The sequence below is a fragment of the Stenella coeruleoalba genome (assembly GCF_951394435.1).
Source record: "Stenella coeruleoalba genome assembly, chromosome: 9".
NCBI classification, from domain to species: Eukaryota; Metazoa; Chordata; class Mammalia; order Artiodactyla; family Delphinidae; genus Stenella; species Stenella coeruleoalba.
In genome coordinates, this window is record NC_137155.1 from 63,246,363 (window position 1) to 63,271,659 (window position 25,297).

A 25,297-nucleotide genomic window follows, 5' to 3' on the forward strand; every position below is an offset into this window, starting at 1 on the left:
CCAGCATCTAGAACTGTTAAGAAATAGATTTCCATGTAAGCCACCCATTCTGGTATTCTTGTTATAGCAGCTTGAACTGACAAAGACATGCAGGAACTAGGAATACTCCTCCTACTATCTCTACAAGTTGGTAAGGTATTCGTTTATTCCCAAGTTTGTGTTGGAAAAACAAAAAGCTCCAATGAGAAACAAATCTTAGGCCTGTGTATTACTAAGATTTGGAGAATTTTGCATCATCTAATTGGCCCAAGATGAGCCAGGATTCCTGAAGTTCCAACAATAGGAAAATATAAATGTACCAGATTACACAATGCAAAATTGTTTGTAAATGCAAAATACAAGAAATAAACAAAATGCCCAGACTTAGGAGAATGGTTGAATTATCTATGGAATATGCAGAAGGGAATACTTACTATGAAATTACAAGAAAGAATGAAGATCTCCGTGAACTGATATGGAGTGATATCTATGAAAGGTTGCTAAGTGATACCCAGAATAGGTTGATGAATCAAAATGCAAAAGACTATAGTATGCTACCTTTCATGTAAGTAGGAGGGGGTATAATAAAATATACATGTAATATTTATTAGTGCAAAAAAGAAAACAACTAAATGGGTAAACCAGAAAAATTGAGGAGGAAAATGTAAAATTATCTCTGTTCACAGATGGCATGATCTTATATGTAGAAAACATTAAAGATTCTACATACACCCACACACATAAACTGTTAGAATAAACAAGTTCTGCAAAGTAGCAGGATACAAACTCAACAAAGAAACTATGTTGCATTTCTATACACTAACAATGAACTATCTAAAAAGGAAATTAAGAAAACAATCCCACTTACAATAGTCTCAAAAAGAAAATATTAAGAATAAACATAACCAAAGAGGTGAAAGACCTACACACTGAATACATTGCTGAAAGAAATTAAAGAAGACACAAATGAAAAGATAGTATTTGTCTTTCTCTGACTTATGTCACATAATTATGCCCTCAAGGTCTATCCATTCTGTCACAGATGGTAGGAAAACCTTTAGCTACCATTTCCAGGGCTCTTCATTTGTGTGAGCCAGACTGACATCTAATATTATATTCCTTTCATCTGAAAGACCTCCTTTAACATAAAGGTCATAAAGTCTTTATTTTGCCTGCATTTTTGAAAGACATGTTTGCTGGATATAGAATCATAGATAGTATTTTTAAATATTTTAAAGATGCTTCTTGACTGTTTTGTTGCTTGCACTTTTTTCTTATGAAAAATCTGCTGACATCCTTACTCTTTGTCCTTCTGTATTTAACATGTCTTAATTCTATTGCTACTCCGAAGATTTTCTCTTTATTGCTGATCTTAAACAATTTGATAATATGCTTACTCTAGCTCTATGTTTTTTGTATTTGAGATTTACTGTTATTCTTCATCTCTGAGACTATAATTTTCATCAAATTTGGAAAATTTTTGGTCATTATTTCTTCAAATATTTTTCTACTTCCTCCCAACTCCCCCCATTTAGAAATGTACTTTACTTTTCCTATATGAAATGTGAACTGTAAAGGAGGGATTGGAATATCATCATTTTGCAATCCCTACTGAATTAATGGTTCTGGTACTAAATGCTGATCATAAAAAGAGAGGCACCAGATAAATATGTGACTCCTGACTGAAGAACAATACTATATACTTGCCAAAGGAATTAAATCTGAACACGTCCAGGTTTTAGACCCAAGTATTAATATAAATACAGAAGACAAAAGAAGATGTAAAGCGGCACCATGAGGACTCAGGAGCAAAATCTAGACCACAGAACCCTTCACATGTTTAGTGACCCAGATAAAAAAAAATATCCCGGGAAAAAAAAAGGGAGACATATTGGAAACCTATAGATAATAATAGAAACTTAAGTGATAAAACTATAAAGAAAAGCCTGGAGTGATCACCATAGTCAAGATAGTCACTACTGTTTTAGAGCAGCTCAAGGGAGTTATGATTGAGGCAGGTTACATGGAAGGCTTCTAGAATGGTTAGAAAAGTTCTAGTTTTGACTTGACGGTAGTTTAAGGATGTTTGACAAGTAACAGTCCATTAATCAGTACTTATCAGTACTAGTCAGAACTAAGTACATAAAACATTGGTTTTATGAGGTTTTCTACATCTGTGCTATATTTTAGAATAAAAAATGTTTTCATAGAAAGATGTTGATGAACATACTATTACAAGTCATCTACTTTGTAATACTGAAAAAGTGTGACAAAATGTGGAAAAGAAAGGGCCTATGCCTTTTGGAAGAGATAAAGAGAAGAAATTACTTACTGGGAGGCAAAAAAAAAAAAAAAAAGGTATGGGGAGAAAAAATGTTAAAAACCTAAATCTCAAAAGATTCAGTCAATGCACCACACATGGAAAAAGTGCTATATTTTGGTATTTTTGTAGTAAGTTATCATTTCTGGTCATTGTGGAAAGAGAATATTCTAGGAACATTCCAGTGGAGAACATTCCAGGTTCTGGCTTATGAATATCGAAAGTGTGACTATAAGGTAATAAAACTGATTTACTGAACCACCATTCCAAATACAACTCTAAATGAGTGTTATTCCATGAAAGTAAGTCACATGAAGAAACTACACCCTTATTATAATTATGTTGCCACTGCTCAAAACAGTTTGGAACTCCTCTTTATAAACTATCTTTAGAGATTACTTCCTTATGCGTGCAAGAAAATAGGTCTTATTACTTTGTTGTCACACTATATTTTGATCAAGATCTGTATTACCCAGCCCAATCACCCACCTTATTCACAAGACTTTGGTCATTTCCAAAAATCAAATCCACCCTTAAAAGACAAAGATTTGCTACCACTGAGGACATTCAAAAGAATGTGCCAGAGTCTGTGAAGGCAATTCAGAGGAGTTCCAAAAACGTTTTGGGCAATGGCAGTGTCACTGCAGTAAGTATTTAGCCTACTGAAGTGACTTAGAAGGAAATAACTAATTTTTGTCATAAATTATGGCATATTTTAAAAAGTAAGTCTTATTACCTTATTATTTTAAAAAAATTTTACTTGGGCATTGCCTTAAAAAGGTAAACTTTGCTTATATTATTTTGCAAGGATTAGATAGACAAAAAGCATTATCTGGGAAAAATTTTTCATGTGGGCAGTAATCCAGAAAGGGCCTTATTTATTCTCTTTAACCTATATTAAATGGGTAAACTTGCTATTTGACAGGTTAAAAAAAAATCTTCACAAGCTTAACAAACACTTACCAATGTCATCAATAGAGACGAAGAATAATAAGAAGATAAATACACTGGATTTCCAAACATCAATACAAAACAAAGGAGAACCGAAACCTGAAAATTGCAGAAAATAAATACATTTTATAGTTATTAGATAGATAGCATAATGCATACTTTGTCTACAGGGATATACTCATTTCCAATACAAACTTTATTTGCATAAAAAGATTAATAAATAGATCCTGACCAAGTGATAACAGAATTTCAACACACTGATAGGTTCTAATTATTTTCAACACCATAAATATTATATAGCAGAATTTAATTTTTTTCCCCTATTTTTAACTTGGTACAAAGAAAACAGGAAAAATCTTATTGTTTCTATTAACTCAATAATGGAGGAATATAATAAGAAAGACTTACTTATAACTATTAGTTTTCTAATCTGATTTTTGTTGAACTACTTGAGGATTTTCCTCACTAAGGAAGCTTTATTTTATGTTCTTACCTAAAAGATTTTTGTTTTCTTAAGGGATATGTGTTTGGAAACTAATATAAAAAAACAATAATGCAAAAACATAAATTTCACAGAGTGTCAAATTCATGCAAAGTGTTAAAAATCTCAGGTCTCAGGGAGAAAAGGCAGTTACAAAAGTAGTGACAATAATAATTAAAAAAAAATTTTTTTAAAGTTTCAGAGAATACAAAATGTCTACAGTCTAGTTGAAAGTATAGTTGCTATAATATGGCATTCAGTTATCCTTCTAAATATTAGCAACATCATATGTATTAAATACTACTTGAGAGGAGGTATATAAAACAGTCAGTTCTATTTTATAAACCCTGAGATCTTATTTTAATATATGACTTATAAATATTAAAAATGTTACCAGGTGTACAGCAGAAACTAATAAAACATTGTAAAGCAATTATACTCCAATAAAGATATTCAAAAAACTGTCACCATGTTCATATAGATGATCTTCCGAAATTTTTTTGGCTCAATGTACCCCACAACATACATGGGAAATAATGAGGCTATCTGAAATAAAAATATAAAAAAAGCAGAAGTGAAAAAATGTAGAAAAGCATTTCACTATTCATAAGCAAAGTAAATATAAGAGGAGAGTTATATTTCCAATAATGATTGTCAAAGTAATGTGAACCAACTGAGAACTAGAAGAGCTCTAAAAAATAATAAAAGTACCTGTATGAAAGCCACAGCTTACTAATACAGCAAAAAAAGAATTAGGAAGCTAAGACCAGAGAAAAGGTGGAAATCTACAGAGATGAGCATGACATTTTGGGTCACTTTTCTTCTTCTGCCAATTCTAACAGAAGCAGATGCCTGCTAGCTGAGAGGCAGTTGAGACATTTCCACACACTTAGCTGTCAGGTAACCCCAAGAATGAGATCTCTGCTAAGTCCTCAAGCTTTGGTTTGGGACTTCAAAGGGTTATACTATAAGAGAGAACCAGAAATCAAAGCAGTGCTCCAAAATACTGAAGCCCACTTTTGAATTATCTCATTCTGTGATTGCATGAGGGAGATTAAAGATTGTTAGTCCCTGTGTTTGCCTGCTGGAAACAAATTTAATTTTCTCTGGAAGAACTTAATATCTTAGTCTCAAATTAACTGTACAATTGTTCAGGTACAATGTCTAATACCACATCAAAACTAATCAGATACAGGAGGAGATAAGACATTATCACTAAGACAACAGAAACAGATCTATGAAGAATCTCAATCTAGTTCAGGGGTCAGCAAACTTTTTATGTAAAAAGCCAGATAATAAATATGTTAAGACTTGTAGGCCACGTACAGTCTCAATTGTATACTCTCCTTCTTTTTCTACTATAAAAATGTAAAAACTACTCTTAGCTCACAAACCATGCAAAAACATGTCTGGCATCATCAGACATAGACTTTATGCTTGACATATGCACAGAAATAACAGATAAGATTGAAAATTCCAGGAGGGTATTGAAAGCCATTAAATAATGAACCGAATTAAAAATATACAACTAAATATTACAATAATCAATAATAAGAAGTCAAAAATGGGTTTAAGCAGGTTGAACACAGCCAAACAAAGAAGTGATAAATTGGAAGATAGGTCAGAAGAAAGTATAAAATGACAAAGGGATGAACAACATATGAAAGAACATAAGAGATGTAGAGCATATAGTATAAAGGTCATACTTTACATCTCAGAAAGGGCTGAGGGAATTAAGTAAAATCTATACTTAAAGACATTATACCTGAGAAGTCCCCAGAATCTATAGAAAAAGAATCAAGCACTGATTCATAAAGTATTAGTAGCCCCCAGCAAGGGATAAATTAAAACAAACAAAACCCAACCATACATAGGCATGTCATAGTAAAAACTGCTTATAATCAAAGGCAAAGAGAAAACTCTTAAAAAGGGTCTGAGACTAACTGACTTTAAGACTTACTACAAAGCTGCAGTAATCAAGACAGCACGGTACTGGAGAAAAAAATAGACAAATTGATCAAAGGGATAAAATAGAGGGTCTAGAAACAGATCCACACAATTATAGGCAACTGAGCTTTGACAACTGCACAAAATGGAGAAATGACAGTCTTTTCAACAAATAGCGCTGGAAGACTTGGACACGCATGCATTAAAAAAAAATAAATCTAGACCTAGATCTTACACCTTTCAAAAAACTGACTCAAGTGTATCTTAGAGCTAAATGTAGAACACAGACTAAAAAACTTCTAAAATATAATATAGGAGAAAATCAAGGTGATCTTATTTGAGGATTAGTTTTTAGCTATGACATCAAAAGCATGATCCATGAAAGAAAAAAACTGATAAACTGAACTTCCTTAAAATTAAAAACCCCAGCTCCACAAAAGACACTATTAGGAAAACTAAAGACAAGCCAGGGACTGTGAGAAAATCTTTGCATAACCCATATCTGATAAAGGTTTGGTAGGTCAAATGTACTAAGAACTCTTAAAACTCAGAAATAAGAAAACAAATAACCCAATTTAAAAATGGTAAGAAAGGGCAACCACTGCGTCAAAAAGGGTGGCGCAGTGGTTGAGAGTCCTCCTGCCGATGCAGGGGACACGGGTTCGTGCTCCCACATACCGTGGAGTGGCTGGGCCCGTGAGCCATGGCCCAAGAGCCTATGCGTCCGGAGCCTGTGCTCCGCAACGGGAGAGGCCACAACAGTGAGAGGCCCGCGTACCGCAAAAAAAAAGGTCAAAAGATGTGAACAAATAACCTAACCAAAGAAGATCTACAGAGGGCAAATAAGCACATGTAAAGATGCTAAACCCAATACTACATTAGGAACTGTAAATTAGAACAAGGAGATACTGCTACACACTTAATGGAATGGCTGAAATCCAAAAACCTGACAAAATCGGCAATTTCTTACAAAACTAAACATAGTCTTAACATACAATCCAACAATCACACTCCTAGGTATTTACCCAATTGAGCTGAAATCTTATGCCCACTCAAAACCTTCACATGAATGTTTAGGGAATCACCAAAGACTGGAAGCAGCCATGATGTCCTTCAAGAGTTGAATGGATAAACAAACTGTGGTACATCCAGACAATGGAATATTATTCATCAATAAAAAGAAATGAGCTATCAAGTCATGAAAAGACATGGAGGAACCTAAAATACATATGCTTAAGTGAAAGAAGTCAGTCTGAAAATGTGACACAACCTATGATTCTAACTATATGACATTTTATTTTGGTTGTACTTTATTTCATTAAAAATTGTACAGCTCTGCTGTGAATTACAGTATTAACATTTATTTTAGAGGACTGCATTCACAATAATAATTATGACTGGGCCCAGGAATTCTTTTCTTTGGGCCTTTGAAAAGTCTCATGCAATTTAACATTTAGTGGTAACCAGATTATGAATTTGTTGTATAAGTAAAACAACAATGGATAATTCATTCAAGAATTCCAAAGAGATTTTTATTTCAAGAGGTGCCAGTTGAAGATGGTAATACTTTCAAGTAACAACCAATTTACCTGAATATAGTTTCCCAGAACTTTGCTTATAACTTAATTGCTTGGAGCTTAAAGTATAGTGTTCTTAGAAACGATGCTATAAATTCAAAGCCATTCAATGGATACTAGAGGGCCAATGCTATCTCCACCCTAAAGAAACTTATTTGCTGGTGGTGTGGAAAAAAAGGCAAGGACACGAATATCTCTGCAAACTTCATTTCAACACATTATCAAGTGCCTCATAAAGTAAGCTCAGGCAAGGTCATACAATCTCAGAGTCAAAGAATGCATAAATTGTTATAAGTATATTCTATAGATCAACTACCCAGAATTTGGGAGTTTGGTGCTAATATCTTACTCTCAAACTTCCTGTCATTTTTTCTTCTCCCAGCGTAAATACCTTACTACCTACCTCCTCCCCCAAAATGGATGGGGAAGGCATAAAGTGGTTCCAACTAAAATTCCAGCTAATGGATAATCAGAACTTTACTGGATTTAAGAAATTTGTCCCTTTTATTAAGCTTAGAGTCTCTACCAAGGATCCCTCTGTTATTTTTTTTCAGCTTTATTGACATATACTTGACTTAAAACATTGTGTAAGTTTAAGGTATACAACCTGTTGATTTGATACACATATATTACAGTATTATTACCACTGCAGTGTTAGCTAACACCTTCATCACGTCACGAAATTCTCATTTCATTTTTGTGGTGAGAACGTTTAAGATCTACTTTCTTACCAATGTTCAAGTATATAAAACAATAACGTTAATTACAATCATTATGCTATGTGATAGATCACCAGAACTTATTCATCTTCTGGTTGCAAGTCTGTACCTTTGTCCAATATCTTCCTACTTCCCACACTCCTCAGGCCCTGGTAGCCACCATTCAACTCTCTGTTTCTATAAGTTTGGTTTTTTTAGATTCCAAACTAAATACTAATACGTGATCCTAATATTATATCCCATGATATAATACAGTATTTGTCTTTCTGTCTGACTTATGTCACTTAGCATAATGCCCTCAAGGTCCATCTATGTCCTATGGCAGGATTTCCTTTTTCTCATGGCTGAGTAATACTCCATTGTGTATATATGTAGCTCATCTTCTTTATCCATTCATCTGTTAACAGACACTTAGGTTATTTCCATACCTTGGCTATTATGAATAATGCTGCAATAAACATAGAAGCACAGATAATCTCTTCAATATTCTGTTTTCATTTCTTTTGGATATATACCCAGAAGTGGGATTACTAGATCACATGGTAGTTCAATTTTAAATTTTTTGAGGAGCCTCCATACTGTTTTCAATAGTGGTTGCACCAATTTCATTCCCACCAACAGTGCACAAGGGTTCCCTTTCCTCCACATCCTCACCAACACTTGTTATCTCTTATTTTGATGATATTAATCTCTTATCAGATATAAGACAAGTGAGATTACATCAAAGTAAAAAGCTTCTGTATAGCAAAGGAAACACCGAAAGGGTAAACAGCAACCTATGGAATGGGAGAAAATACCCCATATATCCGATAAGGGGTTATATCCAAAATATATAATGAACTCATATTACTCTAGCAAAAAACTAATAACAATTAAAAAATGGGCAAAGAATTGAACAGCTATTTATCCTAAGAAGATATACAAATGGCCAACAGATATATGAAAAAACACTCAATATCATTAATCATCAGTGAAATGCAAATCAAAACCATTATGATATATTATCTCACACCTGTTAGGATGGCTATTTTCAAAAAAACAAATGACAAGTATTAGTGAGGATGTGAAAAAAAGGGAATCCTTTTACATTGTTAATGGGAATGCAAAATTATGCAGCTGCTAAAGAGAACAGTATGGAGGTTCCTCAAAAATTAAAAATAGAAATAGCATATGATCCAGCATTTCCACTTCTAAGTATTTATCCAAAGGAATTGAAAATAGGATCTTGAAGAGATATTAGCACTCTCATGTGCACTGCAGCCCTACTGACAATATCCGAGATATGGAAATAGCCTAAATGACAATCAACGGTCGAATGGATTTTAAAATGTGTTGTACACATACAACAGAATAGTATCAGCCTTAAAAGAGAAGGAAATCCTATAACATGCAGCAGTATGGATGAGAATATTATGCTGAGTAAATTAAGCCAGTCACAGAAGGACAAATACTGCATGGTTCCATTTATCAGAGGTATTTAGAATAGTCAAACTCACAGAAATAGATAATAGAATAGTGATTGCCAAGGGCTGAGGGGAAGAGGAAATGGGAAGTCGCTAATCAACACACATAAGATTTCAGTTATTCAAGATCAATAACTTCTAGAGATCTATTATACAACATGTGTCTATAGATAACAATACCTATATTGTACACTTAAAAATCTATTAAGAGGGTGTATCTCATGTTCAGTGTTCTTACCACACACATACACACAAATACACTTTAAAAAATTTTAAGGCTCATTACATAAAAATAAAAGGACTATATAACAACTGTGCACATAATGATGTTGCATCAAAATGCTTAAAGCAAGGGGTTTCCCTCGTGGCGCAGTGGTTGAGAGTCCTCCTGCCGATGCGGGGGACACGGGTTCGTGCCCCAGTCCGGGAAGATCCCACATGCCGCGGAGCGGCTGGGCCCATGAGCCATGGCCGCTGAGCCTGCGCATCCGGAGCCTGTGCTCCGCAACGGGAGAGGCCACAACAGTGAGAGGCCCGCATATCGCAAAAAAAAAAAAAAAAAAAAAAAAAAAATGTTTAAAGCAAGAATTTACACAGCTAAAAGTAGATACAGACAAATCAGTTATAATGGAAGACTTTAGCACATTCCTCCTCTAGTAACTGAAAGCAAACAAAAACAGTAGAAATCTAAAAGATTAGAATAACACAATTAACAAGCTTTGCTTAACATACATAGAACCCCATATCTAACAAATATAATCAATCTTTTAAAATGCAACAAAAATAGAAAATACCTGGGAACAAATCTAATGAAAGATCTCTAAAAATCTGTATTAACATTATTTATAGAAATTAAGAACTAAATAAGTAGATATATATCATGTTCTTTGATCAGAAGACACAATATTTTAAAGATCTTAAAAGTTTTTATTTACTGCAATCACACTTATTGTCAAACTGAAAAGGAAAGGAATACAGTATGTATATAAATTTGGGGATGGGGACAAGTCTAAAATATAGGTTTTAAGAGAGACTGTGAGAAAGTGTGTCCAGCTCATTTAATAAAATAACTATAGTTGTTAAAAGTTCATAAATTTACTTTGTGAAGAAAATTAATCTTGACACTAATTATGAAAAATGTATCATACAGATTCTTATATAGAAAAGCAATTAGGTAATACAGTAGACTCAATTAATTATGGTTTTACAAAAGGTATAGAAGTATGCTTTAAATGCTTATTTCTTTTATTAATGCTTCATGAAAACTGAAGGTATTTTAGTAAGGAGATAAGACAACACACCCAAGTGTGTGGCCTTCAACAGAAAAGAGTTGAAAGACCCTAGAGATGCAGCAAAAATAAATTGGAAAGTGTTGGTGCTCTGAAGTAGGCCGACTTGATTTTAACTTAATCTCCGAACCTCAGTGTCTTCATCTGTAATCGTAAATTAATAATACCCATGTGCCTGGACTCCTTGAGGATTAAATAAACTATAATACTGAAGTCTGGTATAGGTTACTCTCTCTTTCCCTCCTCCCATAGACCAATACTATTAGGATATGCAGATCTAGACCCCCCTTCTTAAACATCATATTTACACTTCTGCTAAAAAAAAAACCTTCACAGGAGAAAATTATACTTAATAGCTGGACTGTTGCTATTTGAACTGCTGGTTGAAAAGAAATCCCTCTCATTGAGATACAAGCAGCAGAGCCAACATTCTGTTGTGAAAATGTAGAAAACTGACTTCTATTCTTGCCTCCTTTCATCATACTTCTCAAGATAAGTAGTTCTGAGGATAGGGCAAAATTTGTTTCCATGAAACAATAAAGAGTTTTTAATCTGTTCAAATGCTTGGACCAATTTTGTTCCTGAAATCAGAAATGAGTACAGGCATTTAAAATAAATTTTAAATAAAACTGTGTATAAAGAATGAAACTATAAATCCCTTCTGTAAGCTAATTCTTGATTCCCTGTTAGTTTACACATATAGAATCAACTATATTTTAACCACTGTGGCCACAATAAACATTGTCAAACTAATAGAAAGAAATCAACCTGTAGACTGAGTTTAACAAGATGCAAGGTCAGACAAAGCTTTCAGAAAGAGAAGCTGACATTTATAGTAAGAGTAGCTGCTTCTACATCCAGAAGAAGAAACATCAACTCCCCTTGGAAAAAAACATTTTGGTGACCTTTTAGGTTTTGTAGATCGAAGACTCTTCTTGAACAAAAGGTTTATTTGACTTGCCAAAAAACTGTCCTTTCTCAGCCCCTTGGTGTGTGAAATTTGATGTTCAGTAAAGACAAAGGTACTGGAAAAAAGTTTCATAAGCAGCTATGAGTCTCCTGGTGGAAAACCTTTCTGAGACTCACCAATACTTGAACATCTCCAAAAAACTAATATAATCCTAATTTGGCAAGACAGAACCCCAAGGAACTTGAGAAACAAACACACTGTGTGGATGATAGAATTCTGAACTTGTGAGCTCACTCACAAGAACTGTACACCAGAACTGCAGTCTTTTTTTAGGAGAAGCCTAGTTCTACAGACAGCATTTAGCTGATGCTGAAATTCCTTATGACTCAACTCAGCTATCTCAGCACTGCAGGCGTGCTATGAGACATTTACAAGAAAGAAAATGGTGCCACTCGTAAGTAAAAGCACACAGTCCAGGCCAATTTTAGTGTGAAGCACTTGGCATCTATGGCTGTTAGGAGTTTTCTATCTTCAATAAGGTGAATTTGAGTTCTTGACATCAGTGCAACCCAGGGGGTTTTAAGTGCACACTTGGCCTCTGGTTCATTCAGAAAGCTGTAGGACAGGAAACAGGACTTGTCAGCAGGACAGATTCAGATATTTCTCTTCAGTGGGAGCTCTCAAAGAAGTCTTCATGGTAGCCTCACCCCAGGTGACAACTCAGGAGCAAAGAAAGAAGATGCACATCACATAAATGCAGAAGCCACTCTGGCTTAGAAGATCCATAACCCATGGAAACTTCTGCAAGGGAAATGACACTTAAGAGAGTCACTTTACTTCAGGAAGCCCAAAGTCAAGGCATCCCCCTCAGGAAAAACTTAGCTCACTTACAATTTCTTCCTCTCGGATGCAATTAGGCAATCACCAAGCAACTTGCCTAGTAACATCATGGTCACACAACACTAGCAGGTTCCTAAGGGAAGAGAGCTAGAAGGTTAACTGAGGGTCAAATTCCATGCAGAAGGGGTAAGTTTTGCTAAACAGCAGTGTGGTGGCTTTGACTGTGTACCCAGATTTCTGAATCCTCCAGATACAAGTAGTCTCATTTCTGGCTTCAACAGTGAGGCAAAAACATCTAGTCCTGGTATTTGGCCCAAATAAATAGCCGATGGGCTTATCGTTGGAAGAGAAACTCCAGGGTAGGAAGAAAATAATCTTCTTATAAGCAAGATGAGGTCATGGAGTCACATTAATTTAAAAATTAAAAGAGATATGGCTTTATACATACCCAAGCAAAGAATCAGTTATATAAAGAAAGAATATGAAATTGACAACCAGTTTTGTATAGATATATTGATACTATCTCTTCCAGAAATAATCTGCATCTCTATCACTTCTGATTTTATAACCTCCTTTCTGCAACTACCCCTGTTACTGTGCTTGGTCATAACAATCTCTCCTACATGAATGGGAATTCTCTAATAAAATATAAGAAAACAGAGCATATTATAAATTAAAATCCAGTTACTGAATAAGTAAGTCACAATTTCTCAGTTTCTTAAGAATGATAATGCTTTAAGGTCTTCTCACTCCAAATATTCTAGATTTCTACAACTGTTGCTTGTAACTTTTTTCCTTTAAAATATAGCCAGTCCTTGAGTCCTTCAGCCCCATTTCTCAGACAATATGTGCAAGAGACGTGAACTAATCTTAACTTTAATCTGTGAAAAATATAATCAAGAATAAAAGCCTTAGAACACTCCCAGAAAAATAACATTGAATTATCTTCACGTTAGTATTAAAAAAAAAAAAAAAACAGAAGCAAACAAAACTTTATACGTTAATTCAGAAAACTAAAAGCTGGGAGTTACGTCAGCATCATGGCAGCATAAGGTGTCCTGCTTTTCTGCCTCCCCCTTTTAACAACTAAAATTTGGCATCCACCCATGAACAAAAGTGCCTCTGTGGAAGTTGTGGGATCCAGCACCATATGCCAAGGGTCCCGGAAGGAGTCTTGCCCACCTATGTATCTGGTAATAAGCAGACAGTACAGTTCCTCAGTACAGGCTGTGGAATAAGCAGGAGCCAGTGAACTAATCCCAGCTCTTCTCAGCTATGGTTGAAGAAAATCTGGATACTGCTGACTTGGGCAGACACCCACAGACAAGAGAGCCCTGTAGAATCCAGTCTTCCTGAGGAGAGGCTCAAGCACTTCATTGGAGCAAAAATATATATGAGTTTGGATGCACTAGAGAGAGTAAGAGGAACTTTGTCAACACCACCCTATCCCCAAGGTGGCACAGTGAGAGCCTGAACTAGCCAGTGGCAACCTCTCCCATGGGGGAAAAGGAGAATGATGAGTGTGTGCCTGGCATCCCTAGCTATGCAGGACATTGCTGGAAAAAACAATTTCTTTCCCACAGCACTCAGAGCTCTGCGGTGCGACCTCCATGACTGGGGCAGGTAGGAGATTGAGAAAGAGGCAAATAAGAATATCAGAGGGCATTGAAAGGATGCAGTTCCTTCTGGTTGTGCTCAGGACTCTGGCAGGAAACCTGCCTACCAGCTGCTGAGAAAACCACCCAAGGATCCCTCCACTTGGCCTGCAGGCACTCTTGACACCTCCTGAGTGTTAAACTCACACCTCTCCCGACTCTGCAGCTGGCTCCTTTTTCATGTTCCTTAGTGTGGCAGTAAGAGTGAGTTCTAGTAGATAAGGAGCTCATGTGAAAAAGAGGCCAGGGTCTGTGGGCCTGTCTAGAAAAGACATACAAGCTTAATAATTCTGCCACAGAGGGAGCAAGAAGCATGAAGCAGGTGTATCCATATAAGGTCAGAGAAAACCCCAGATATAAGCAGGATGAATGAAGAATATATCCCACCTGAAGGCAACCTGAAATGCAAAAACTGCAACACAAAACTTCAAGGAACATGAAGAATCAAGGAAACATGAATAAGAATAACATGAAATATCACCAAAAAATCTCAATAGTCCTCCAGTAACCAAACTCTAACAGAATTCTACGATTTACCTGATAAAGAATTCAGAATAGCTGTTTTGTGGAAACTCGATGAGGTACAAGAAAATACAGAAATACAATTCAATGAAATCAGGATAAAAATACATGAAAAACATGAGAAGATTAACAAAGAGATAAAAATGATTAAAAGAATAAAACAAATTCTGGAACTGAAGAATTCAATGAATGAAATGAAAACTGCAATAGAGTATCAACATCAGAACAGACCAAACAGAAGACAGAACAGTGAGTTAGATAGGAACTTTGAAATACGCTGTCAGAGGAGAAAGAAGAAGAAAGAATGAAAAAGAGTGAAGAAAGTCTATGTGATTTATATGAAAATATCAAATGATCACATAAGAGAATCACCGGAGTTCTATGAAAAGAGAGGGAGAAAGGACAGAAAGTTTATTTAAAGAAATAATAGCTGAGAACTTCCAAACCTATGAAGAGATTTGGACATGCAAGTTCACAAAGCTAATAAATCACCCCATTACTGTAATTGAAAAATACCTTCCCTAAGATACACTATAATGAAACTTAAAAATCAAAGACAGAGAGAATCCTAAAAGCAGCAAAAAAAAAAAAAAAGGACTGTAACATATAAGGAACCCCCATTACTCTATCAACTACAGTAATCAAAACAGTATGGTACAGGAATAAAGACTAATATACACAGCAATGGAACAGATTGAGTGACCATAAGTAAACCCATGCATATACTGTCAATTAATATTTGACAAGGAAGCCAAGAATACTTAGGGGGAAAAATAATGTCTTCAATAAATGGTGTCAGGAAAACTGGATATTTACATGAAATTGGACTTCTATCTTACACCACTCACAAAAATTAACTTAAAATGGATTAAAGACTTAAATATAAGACCTGATGCCATAAAACCCCTAGAAGAAAACTTAGGGAATAAGCTCCTTGACCCTCATCATGGCAATGATTTTTTGGATTGTAACACCAAAAGCACAAGCAACAAAAGCAAAAACCAACAAGTGAGACTACATCAAACTATTGATAAAAAGCTTCTGCACAACATAGGAAACAATCAACAAAATGAAAAGGCAACCTATGCAACGGGAGAAAATATTTGCAGATCATCTATTAGGTGAAATCTTAATATCCAAAATGTATAAAGAACTCATACAACTCAATAACGAAAAAAAAAACTGATTAAAAAATGGGTAGAGGAACAATAAATATTTTTCAAAAGAATACATCCAAATGGCCAACAGGTACATGAAAAGACACCCAATATCACTAATCATCAGGGAAATAAAATCAAATCCACAGTAAGATATCCCTCCATATCTATTAGAAAGGTTATCATCAAGAAGACAAAAGAAAACAAATGTTGGTGAGGATGTGGAGGAAAGGGAACCCTTCTGCACTGTTAGTGGGAATGTAAATAAATTGGTGGAGCCACTATGAAAAACACTATGGAGGTTTCTCAAAAAATTTAAAATACCGCTACCACATGATCCAGCAATCCCACTTCTGGGTACATATTCCAAAGGAAATGAAAACAGAATATTGAAGAGATATCTACACATCTATGTTTACTGAAGCATTATGCACAATAGCCAAGGTATGGAAACAACCTAAGTGTCCATCAACAGATGAATGGATAAAGAAGACATGCTACACACACATATATATATATGTATATATATATAAATATATATATATATACATATATATATATATAAATCCTGCCATTTGTGACAACACAGATGGACCTTGAAGGCATTATGCTAAGTGAGATAAGTCAGACAAAGACAAATACTTTATTATATCACTTGTATGTGGAATCTAAAAAAGCCAAACTTGTAAAAACAGAGAGTAGAATGGTGATTAACAGGGGCTTGGGGGTGGGGGAATTAGAGAGATGTTGGACAAAGTATACAAACTTGCAACTAGAAGATGAATAAGTTCTGCAGTTCTAATGCATAGCATAGTTATTATAGTCAATACTGTATCATATAATTCAAAGTTGCTAAGAAACTAGATCTTAAACGTTCTCACCACAAGAATGAAATAATAATTATGTGACTTGATAGAGGTGTTAAATAACACTATGGTGTTAATCAGGGGATAATCATACTGCAATATAATAATGTATTGATACATCGTATATCTTAAACTTACAAAATGTTAATTACATCTCAAAAAAAAGAAACAACAAGAAGTAAAAGTATAGTATAATTTTTGAATGGATAGAAAATCATTAAGGCAATATCAAAATTACCGAAGGAGCTAAATTAATACATTTCCTTGCCAGGAAATGATGCACATTAGAAATCTATTCTACTATGTTGGCATATGCAAATAATGAAAACCACAGAAATTCTGTGTTAGTTATAGACCAAATATAAGGAAGTAAGGCAGAGGGAATACTCTTAACATGCTTTAAACATACAGTATCAATTAAGTTGTGGTTATAACTTCATTCTTTGTAGACAATTGGCAGCACAAGGATTCTTGGCAGAATTTCTCACTGCCAATAAAGAACATCATTACATATTATCAGTGTTTGTTAGTTAGGTGGAAAGGAGTTCTAAAGAAAAATCATAGTAGGAAATTTCATCCAAATTGACCTTTTACTCTCTGCTTCCCCAGCTCAGTTTCTTGCTATTAGTTACTTAGTTGTTTGAAGAAACAGGATATGGCCTCAATTCACTGAATAATACCATGATTAAAGCTCTGAGAAATGGTGTCCAGTAAGATTCTGCTCTTCAGACAGAACAGCCAACATTTAGCTGGATTAGAAGCAGAAATCCCCTACCATGAAGAATCGAAGTGGCCCTTACCATGTTGCGCAGCTTGGCACCTAAAATGATTCCTCAGACAAAAGGAAAATCTACAGGAAGGTTTACAGAGATCATCTCAAATACCAACAGGAAAAATTATGGATTAAAATAAGAGGAAAAAGTCTTTTGCAGGTTTAATATCTGCCTAACTAACAAACACATTAACAGAAGGTAGATTTATATGATTAAAAAAAACACACATGTATATAAACTTTATAATTATTCCATATTTTGAAAATCTATTAGGGCACAAATATAATCACATTTAAAATTTCTCTGTAATGAAAAAGAATATAAAAAAAGAACGTATATATGTGTATAACTGAGTCACTTTGCTGTACAGCAGAAATTAGCACAATATTGTAAATCAACTATACTTCAATAAAAATTTGTTTTCCTATGGAAACAAGCAAGCACATCTTGCATTCAACTTAAATTAGTTTAAAATCATCTTACCTGTGTAAAAAGTATAAACTGAGCAAATTGCCAGGGAAGCATAAAAGCAACATTGGAAAGGCACAGTGCAATAAAATGCTTTTTACTATTGTTCGATGTCCTTAATGGAGAGAATTGACACCAGTAAGTTTTACTATAAAAGTAGCCTATCATTAAACTGAATGACTAGTTGCAAAATGCTAAAATCTATTGATCCCCTTACCTTTGATGTTAGACAACAAAATATAGTTAACTTTTAAAAGCTCATTAAGAAGAACTTAAAATATTTGGGTTATAAAAATGTTTATAATAAAACAAACAAAATTAGAGCTTTAAATAAAGTATTGTATCTAGTTTATCAGTAGGTATCTTAAACATATAGCACAGGGAATTCAAGTCATTATTTTGTAAACTTTTAATGGAGTATATAATCTGTAAAAATAATGAATCACTATTCTGTATACCTGAAACTAATAAAATATTGTAAATCAACTATATTCAACTAAAAATTTATTTTTCTTTAACTATGCATGACATTAGAAATTTAATACTCCAGCAAGAATGTCAGAAAGTAGAATCTGAACTGACCTTGCATACCTCGAGATATTTATACTACATGAGCAGCAATAACTTTCATATACCACCGCTTTTGTGTTTCAAAAAGCAATGAAGAAAAGTATAAGTGCTGGTGAAATAATAAGCTAACGACTATGAGAAAAACCTAAAGAGATTTTAAACAATGACTTTAGAGAAATAATTCTGGAATACAGTTAAACTAATGCATATTGAAGTTTAAACCGTCCATTCTGCAATCATGAGGTTTATCAGTAACCAATACCTTTTACCACACAGATTTTATTACCTTTTAGAATATGAAAAAAAGAAATGCACGTATTTTGTGTAAATTATAAAACTGTAACTCTTCTTTTTGTAAAGGTTGTATTGGATTTCCATAAATTCTTGTACTGTGGTATATACATTTTCAAAAGCAAAATTTTTAATGATCATATTGTTTAATAATATTATCACAAAATATATTCACTAAGTACTCAGTTATATTTATAAAATAAAAATTACTTTTGGCTAAGGAATGGAGTATAACAAATGCACTCAAGGATACAATTCTAAATGTTCTAATTAACATATTTAATTCCATGAACTCTCTGATTGGTTAGACTAATATCACTTCAAAAAATAAAAATGGAAAATAAACCATCTTTCTAGAAATTTAACTGGGAATGAGTGGGGATAAACAGGCAGCTTCCTCTACCATAATCTTTGAGAGAAGATAAGGTTTAGAGCAAAGATATAGAAATCGGGATAAGGATCAGATTCCCAAATCCATATTCAATCCAAAAATAAACTTTCATGTAGGTTAACAAACCACAAGGTAGTCTGCACCTTTCTAGAGGTTGGTAGTCACGCCAGTATGCCTTTATTTACCTTCCTTAAGCTAACATATAAGGGCCTTAAATGTCTACATGGCAGTGTGCTAAGTGCTCCATGGTTAAAGAGATAAATGTGGCACGGTCTCTGTTTCCAGTGGCATTTTAATACATTAAGTGTATGTTTAGACATTTGTGTATGTATGCTTTATTAACAAATTTACAGTTTTAAGAAAGAAAGAAGACATGTACACAAATGATCTTAATATAGGCAAAATCTGATGGGTACTAGTAAGTGAACTACGAGTTTCTCTGGGAGTTTGGAGGGGACAGTGATCACTCTCTCAATAAGAGATCTCATGAACATTCTATGAACCTATCTCTATGGTAAAGTTATTTATAGTATTCTACTATTTATGTTTTTGTTGTTGTTCCTCAGACTTTTAAAATTTCTGAAATGCTTATAAAATTAATCCCAACCAAAAAATGTGTCCAGGAAAAACAGTTGAGATGAAACTTTGGCTGAGTTTCTAGAAACATCTGTAGTTCTGATATAGTCATAAACATATGAATATAGATACTCCTTATCTATCCAACCTAGCATTTCCCAAATTTATTTGTGCATAGAACACTTTTTTTTTTATGCTTCATCAAAACCATAGGATGGACAACAATGAATCAGAGTACATAAGCATTGAGGGAAAAAAGTAATACTTTCTCAAAAACCTTTGCATCTTTACCAAATATATATGAACACATACATATTGGTTTATTAAAACATAACAGTTATGTAAAACCTGTAGCCTAGACTCTTAAGTGGAAAACGATTTTTTACATAGCAATTTTAGATTCTTTTTAAACTGGACACACTATTTTTGAAGTAATTTTTTAAAATAGAGTCCAAATTTAGTAATTATAACGATAGGTTGAAGTAATTTTGAGAAACTTACAATTTAGCTAGTTTTGTTTTATAAATAAAAATTACCTGAGAATCACAGTTAAGATGTACATCTGAAGTACAAGAAATGGATATGAAAAACTTTCCCGGAGAGGTGGTGTCCACATCACCCGAGTAGCCTGAAATCAATAAAATGCTTACCTCACTCTATGTTCCATTGCAATAAACACAATTAATTTAAAAAATCATGGGTGGGCTGGTTTTAGTAATTTTAATACTAGGCTCATTTATTTCTGGATACCTGGTATAGCTCCTCAGTTTTTGGAGTTCTCTTACAGCACATAGCCATTAGGTAGAGAGCCATTAACTAGCAAGTCCAGAAACAAGTGAAAGATAGATCAGGCCAAACGTAAGGACACTCGAAGGACAAACAAGATGATAGGGTTAGGAGCAGTGAGAATTCTGGGAAAGACAAACCAGATCCACATTCCAGCTCTTCAGTGATGACCCTGGGCAACCCAGGGCTTTGGGATTTATACATGCTCAGAAAAATGTCTAAACAAATGTCACCTAGGGCATTCACAAACACCAAATGTTTACACATGACAAGTTTAATGTGTATAGACACTCACTACAAGTAATTAAGACTGTCTCTGAATTTGTGAAATATACCTTTGAAAGAGTTAACTATAAATTTCTAAAAACAACTAGAAGTATTTGGGATTCACTGATATGATGTATACAATGAAAGTATTAATTAAATTTTCATATAGACTTTAAAACTATTTCCAAAACATATGGGTGGGAATATTATAAAATTTTATATCAAGAATTCTGAAATTCTAGAAAGAATCTAAACTCTTACAACTTTGCAAGAGTCTTAAAATTTATTGCTCTTCTTCCAGGAAACCAAAACCGTAAACCTCGGAAGGTGAGTTACGGTATGTTAAGAAGGTCAACTCATAGTGTCAGTCATCTGGCATACTCAAAGAAAAGGTCTTGTGTTTATACTAATACACTGGTGACTGACAATGTATTTGTTTGCTTTAAGTTAATATATTTAAGATACTTATGTATAATTTTTATGATTCCCTTGTCTAACTGATTTTTTAAAATTAACCAAGTATCTACCTTTCCCAATAGTAATGGATAGAGACTTCCACCCTATATAATCTGTGCCATAACATACTACATATTTTGCTTCCAAAAACTAGCAGTCAGATTCTTCCACTTTTCTTGGCCATATCCTCAGCATCTAACACAGACTCTGGCACACGTTTTGTACTTGATATTTTGTTGAATGAATCTATCATATTCTAAGTAAGTTTCCATGAACTCTTTTTAGGTGGACCATGTCTTATTGGGCTGAGTTAGTAAGTTAATTTGTATTTTGAATTCAGCATTTTGTGTAATTAAAAAGGCAGCATGATGTAACAGAAAGAAGTAAGGTTTTAGAGCCAGAAAGATGTAAAAGAGGAAACCCAGCTTCATCATGGTGTGAATGTGGAATCTTGAGTACGTAACTTATCCTCTCCAAATTTCAATTTCATATCTTCTACTGTGAGGATAACAGCCACCTCCCTAAAAATTTTGGTGGGAGTGAGATAATGTACATAAAGTGCCTAAACTCAACTAATATAGTACTCCCTTTTTCTATAAAATATATGTAACATATATACATTCTAAAACCAGGCAAGATAGCTCACACCATAAATTCTAATTATTATGTAAAAATGTGGATCAACATGATTAAAACATCAACTTACAACACAAGGTTCTTTAAAATACTGTCAAATCCTAAGTAATATACAATTAAATACTGTTTTGATGAATAAGTTTCCTTGTTCCTATGCCACCCCTTCTATTTGTACAAATTATTTTCTAGAAAACAAACCTCTCCATGGTTGAAAAAGTAGCATAATACTGTAATTAGACCTCCAAGTTGAGTCCCACTGTAAAAAAAAATGTATACAATCAAAATTCATGTAAAATATAGTGAGTTTTTCACAAAATTATCTTAGATTTTTAAAATGTCATAGTACTAAACCATATAAAATAACAGTAAAAATTTCAGAAGTACCCATGTAGTTGATGTTTTATTCTTGAATGTAAAAGCATACAAAGTGTACGTACAAAGTAATCTGAATGTCATTAATTTTATATTTAAAATATTTTCTATGTAAAATATTATATGTGAACATAAAATAATTTTTAACGAACAGGCCAGCACTTTAGAGTTTATACTGTATTCTTTGAATATTCTGAGTGGAGGCAAATTTTTGTGATTCCAAATTGGATTTCAGTGACTGAGAGATGAAGAGTCTAACAGTTTCATTTAGCGGTAACTGAACCATCTAAACTACTGCAAATATTCTTTTGTTGAGTCCCAAGAAACAACAATGTAGAATACAAAACTGAGATCAAGGATGGCTGATTATTATCAAAGATTAAAAACCACTTCTTAAAGTTGCCTTTTCTTTAAAGTATTGTTCATCATTATATACACAGCTTCAGACTCGGAAGACAATAAATATTGGTTGAATGATTGAAAAAAGGAAAGAATGAGTTTAACAAAACAAGCAGAGGAAAGCCAATGGGAAGTAATTTACCTTTAACAGTTTTCACTAAGGGAAGTTCAAAGGACGCACATCAGAAAAGAAGAAATTGAAAGGAGGAAGGTGTGAGAAGCAAGAACAAATGCTGCATATAGAAACCAGGAACATGTGGATAAATCTAAGGAAGATTTGACAACAAAAAATAACAGTGATGACTGCTGTGGAGGGGTACTAGAAGTACTAAATTATGGTAATAATTACAAGATGCTAGGGGCTGTTTTGAAGTAAAGTGTTCTGAAATTCCTTGTACTGATCAAAAAGAAGAGGAAAGATATCAATTAATTTTAGACTTGATCAAGTTAGATATGCATGTTAACATTTTATCATTAACAACCAAAAGAATAGAAATGGAATATCTACCTTCCAAGTTAGTGCCAGTGCGGAAGGGTGGCCAAGGTAAGAAATAGAAAATTTTCCCCAAATCCCTATTTCTTTTGTTTCTCATATTCTCATATGCCATAGTTTCTAATCTCCTCACAGTTTTGGTGACACTTTTATAGCCAACATATGTTATATCTACATATCCTTCTTAAAGACTGGAGCCTAATAATGTATTGGATATTCTAGAACTGTGTAACCAATTTAGAGAAGACTTTCACCTTTTGGGTAGCTCTCCCAATGAAAAGTACTAACTTTTAAAATGTCTTAGTCTCGTGTAACATTTTCCATATTTGAAAAAAGCATAATAAATAAACTATTTTTTAAACTAGAACAATTTAAAGCCTGTTAACATAATCTAAAAGTCATCCTTTCCCTCAAAATACTGATGAGCTTATGTATTTTTCCTATCTGACACACATATAGAAAAGTACATAAAAATTTCTAGATAGCTTATAGAACACTTATAAAGTGGATATTCTTGTAACTACCATATATCATTGAAACAGAAAACTGATCACACCCTGAGACCTCACTTGCCACCTCTTAAGACAGCCACTATCCTGAGTTTTGTGATTACCAATATAACTGCTTCTATATACATATCATACTATCATTTAATCTGTGTTTAAACTTTATACAAATATAAGTATGCAGTATTTTTAAATTTTGTGCATGCTGTGCATTTTGTGCATGTTGATTCATTCAACATTTGTAAGACTTTTCCACATTGATGTTTGTAGCTATAGTTCATTATCATTGTTGTACAGTATTTCACTGTATTAATAAACCTACAATGTGTACACTTCTCTGCTGAAGGACACTTAAGTTGTTTCTAGTTTGGAGCTAGTACAAACAATGCTGCTATGTTCTTGTATATATTTTCTGGTGTACATAAAAGAGTTTCTTAGGCATATTTACTTTAAATTGGAATTGCTGAGTTATAAGGTACCTGCATCTTCAAATTACTAGATAATGCACACCATTTTTCCAAAATAGCTGTACTAATTTATATATCCACCCACCAGGGTTAAAAGTTGCCTTTGTAAATCTAGTAGGTGTGAAATGGTATCTCATTGTGGTTTAAATTAGTCTTTTCCCCATAATTAATGATGGTGGTCAATTTTACATGTTTATTGGCAATCTGGAATTCTTCTGGGAAATGTCTATTCATAAATATTTTGTCCAATTTTCAGTTGGGTGGTCTATCTTCTTAGTCTTTGTCTATCCCCTAGAATATAAATTCCATGAGGACAGGGATTGTTTGTTTTGTTTTCCTAGCACCTAGAATAGTGCTCCCAGTCACAGTAGGCATTCAATAAATATTTGTCTAATTAATGAATGTAAGTCTGGATACCACATTGCATACATGCTTTGCAGTATCTTTTCCCAGCTTGTGGCTTATCTTTTCATTCTATTATATCTTGAGGAACTTAAATTCTTTTCATCAAATTTATCAGTTTTTTTCTTCATGGCTGGACTTTTGTACCTTGTTTAAGAAATCCTTTCTTACCCCCAAGTTACTGATGATAATCTTCTATATAACATTTTAAACATTTTATAATTTTGTCTATCACATTTGAGTTTTTAATCCAACTAGTATTTGTTTTTCATAAGTTCTGACTCTGCTCTGTTCCATATGATCTCCCCATTATTTCAGCACCATTTATTGAGAAGCCTATCCTTGCTCACTGATCTGTAATATCCACTTTGTCATATACCAGGTGTATATCAATGTACATTTCTGCTTCTGGGTTCTACTTTATTCCAGTGATCTACTTGTCTATCTCTATGCCAATATCACATTGTCTTATTTACATTAGTTTTATAATATAGAAATAATTAATGAAGCAAGTTCTCACATTTCCTTCAGGATTGTCTCAACTATTTTAGGCCCTGTGCATTTCTGAATAATTTTAAAATCAGCTTATCAAGGCCAAAAATTTTATCAAGATCACAATTTTTCACTGATTCTGTGCTAGGATTTTTATGCTGAAAACTTCCAAAACCAAGGGGTATATATGTATTAATCTCTATAGAAACATAAACCTTATGAAAACTCAGTAATTGTTGAAAGATTAAATCTAGATTTTTCACTTTTAATGTTGCA

The 25,297-nt window shown here is 33.7% G+C and overlaps 1 protein-coding gene across 1 annotated transcript in view; it reads right to left on the bottom strand.

The window, feature by feature from the left end:
• DPY19L2 (dpy-19 like 2) overlaps positions 1-25,297 on the bottom strand; it is an 88,587-nt gene that overhangs the window by 41,415 nt on the left and 21,875 nt on the right. Inside the window, exons 7-11 of the mRNA XM_079932254.1 lie at positions 22,089-22,146; positions 20,282-20,373; positions 17,933-18,032; positions 4,200-4,277; positions 3,263-3,349 (exon numbers count right to left, since the gene is read on the bottom strand). Of these exons, the coding sequence (XP_079788380.1) occupies positions 3,263-3,349; positions 4,200-4,277; positions 17,933-18,032; positions 20,282-20,373; positions 22,089-22,146 (415 nt within the window). The remainder of the gene's footprint in view (positions 1-3,262; positions 3,350-4,199; positions 4,278-17,932; positions 18,033-20,281; positions 20,374-22,088; positions 22,147-25,297) is intronic.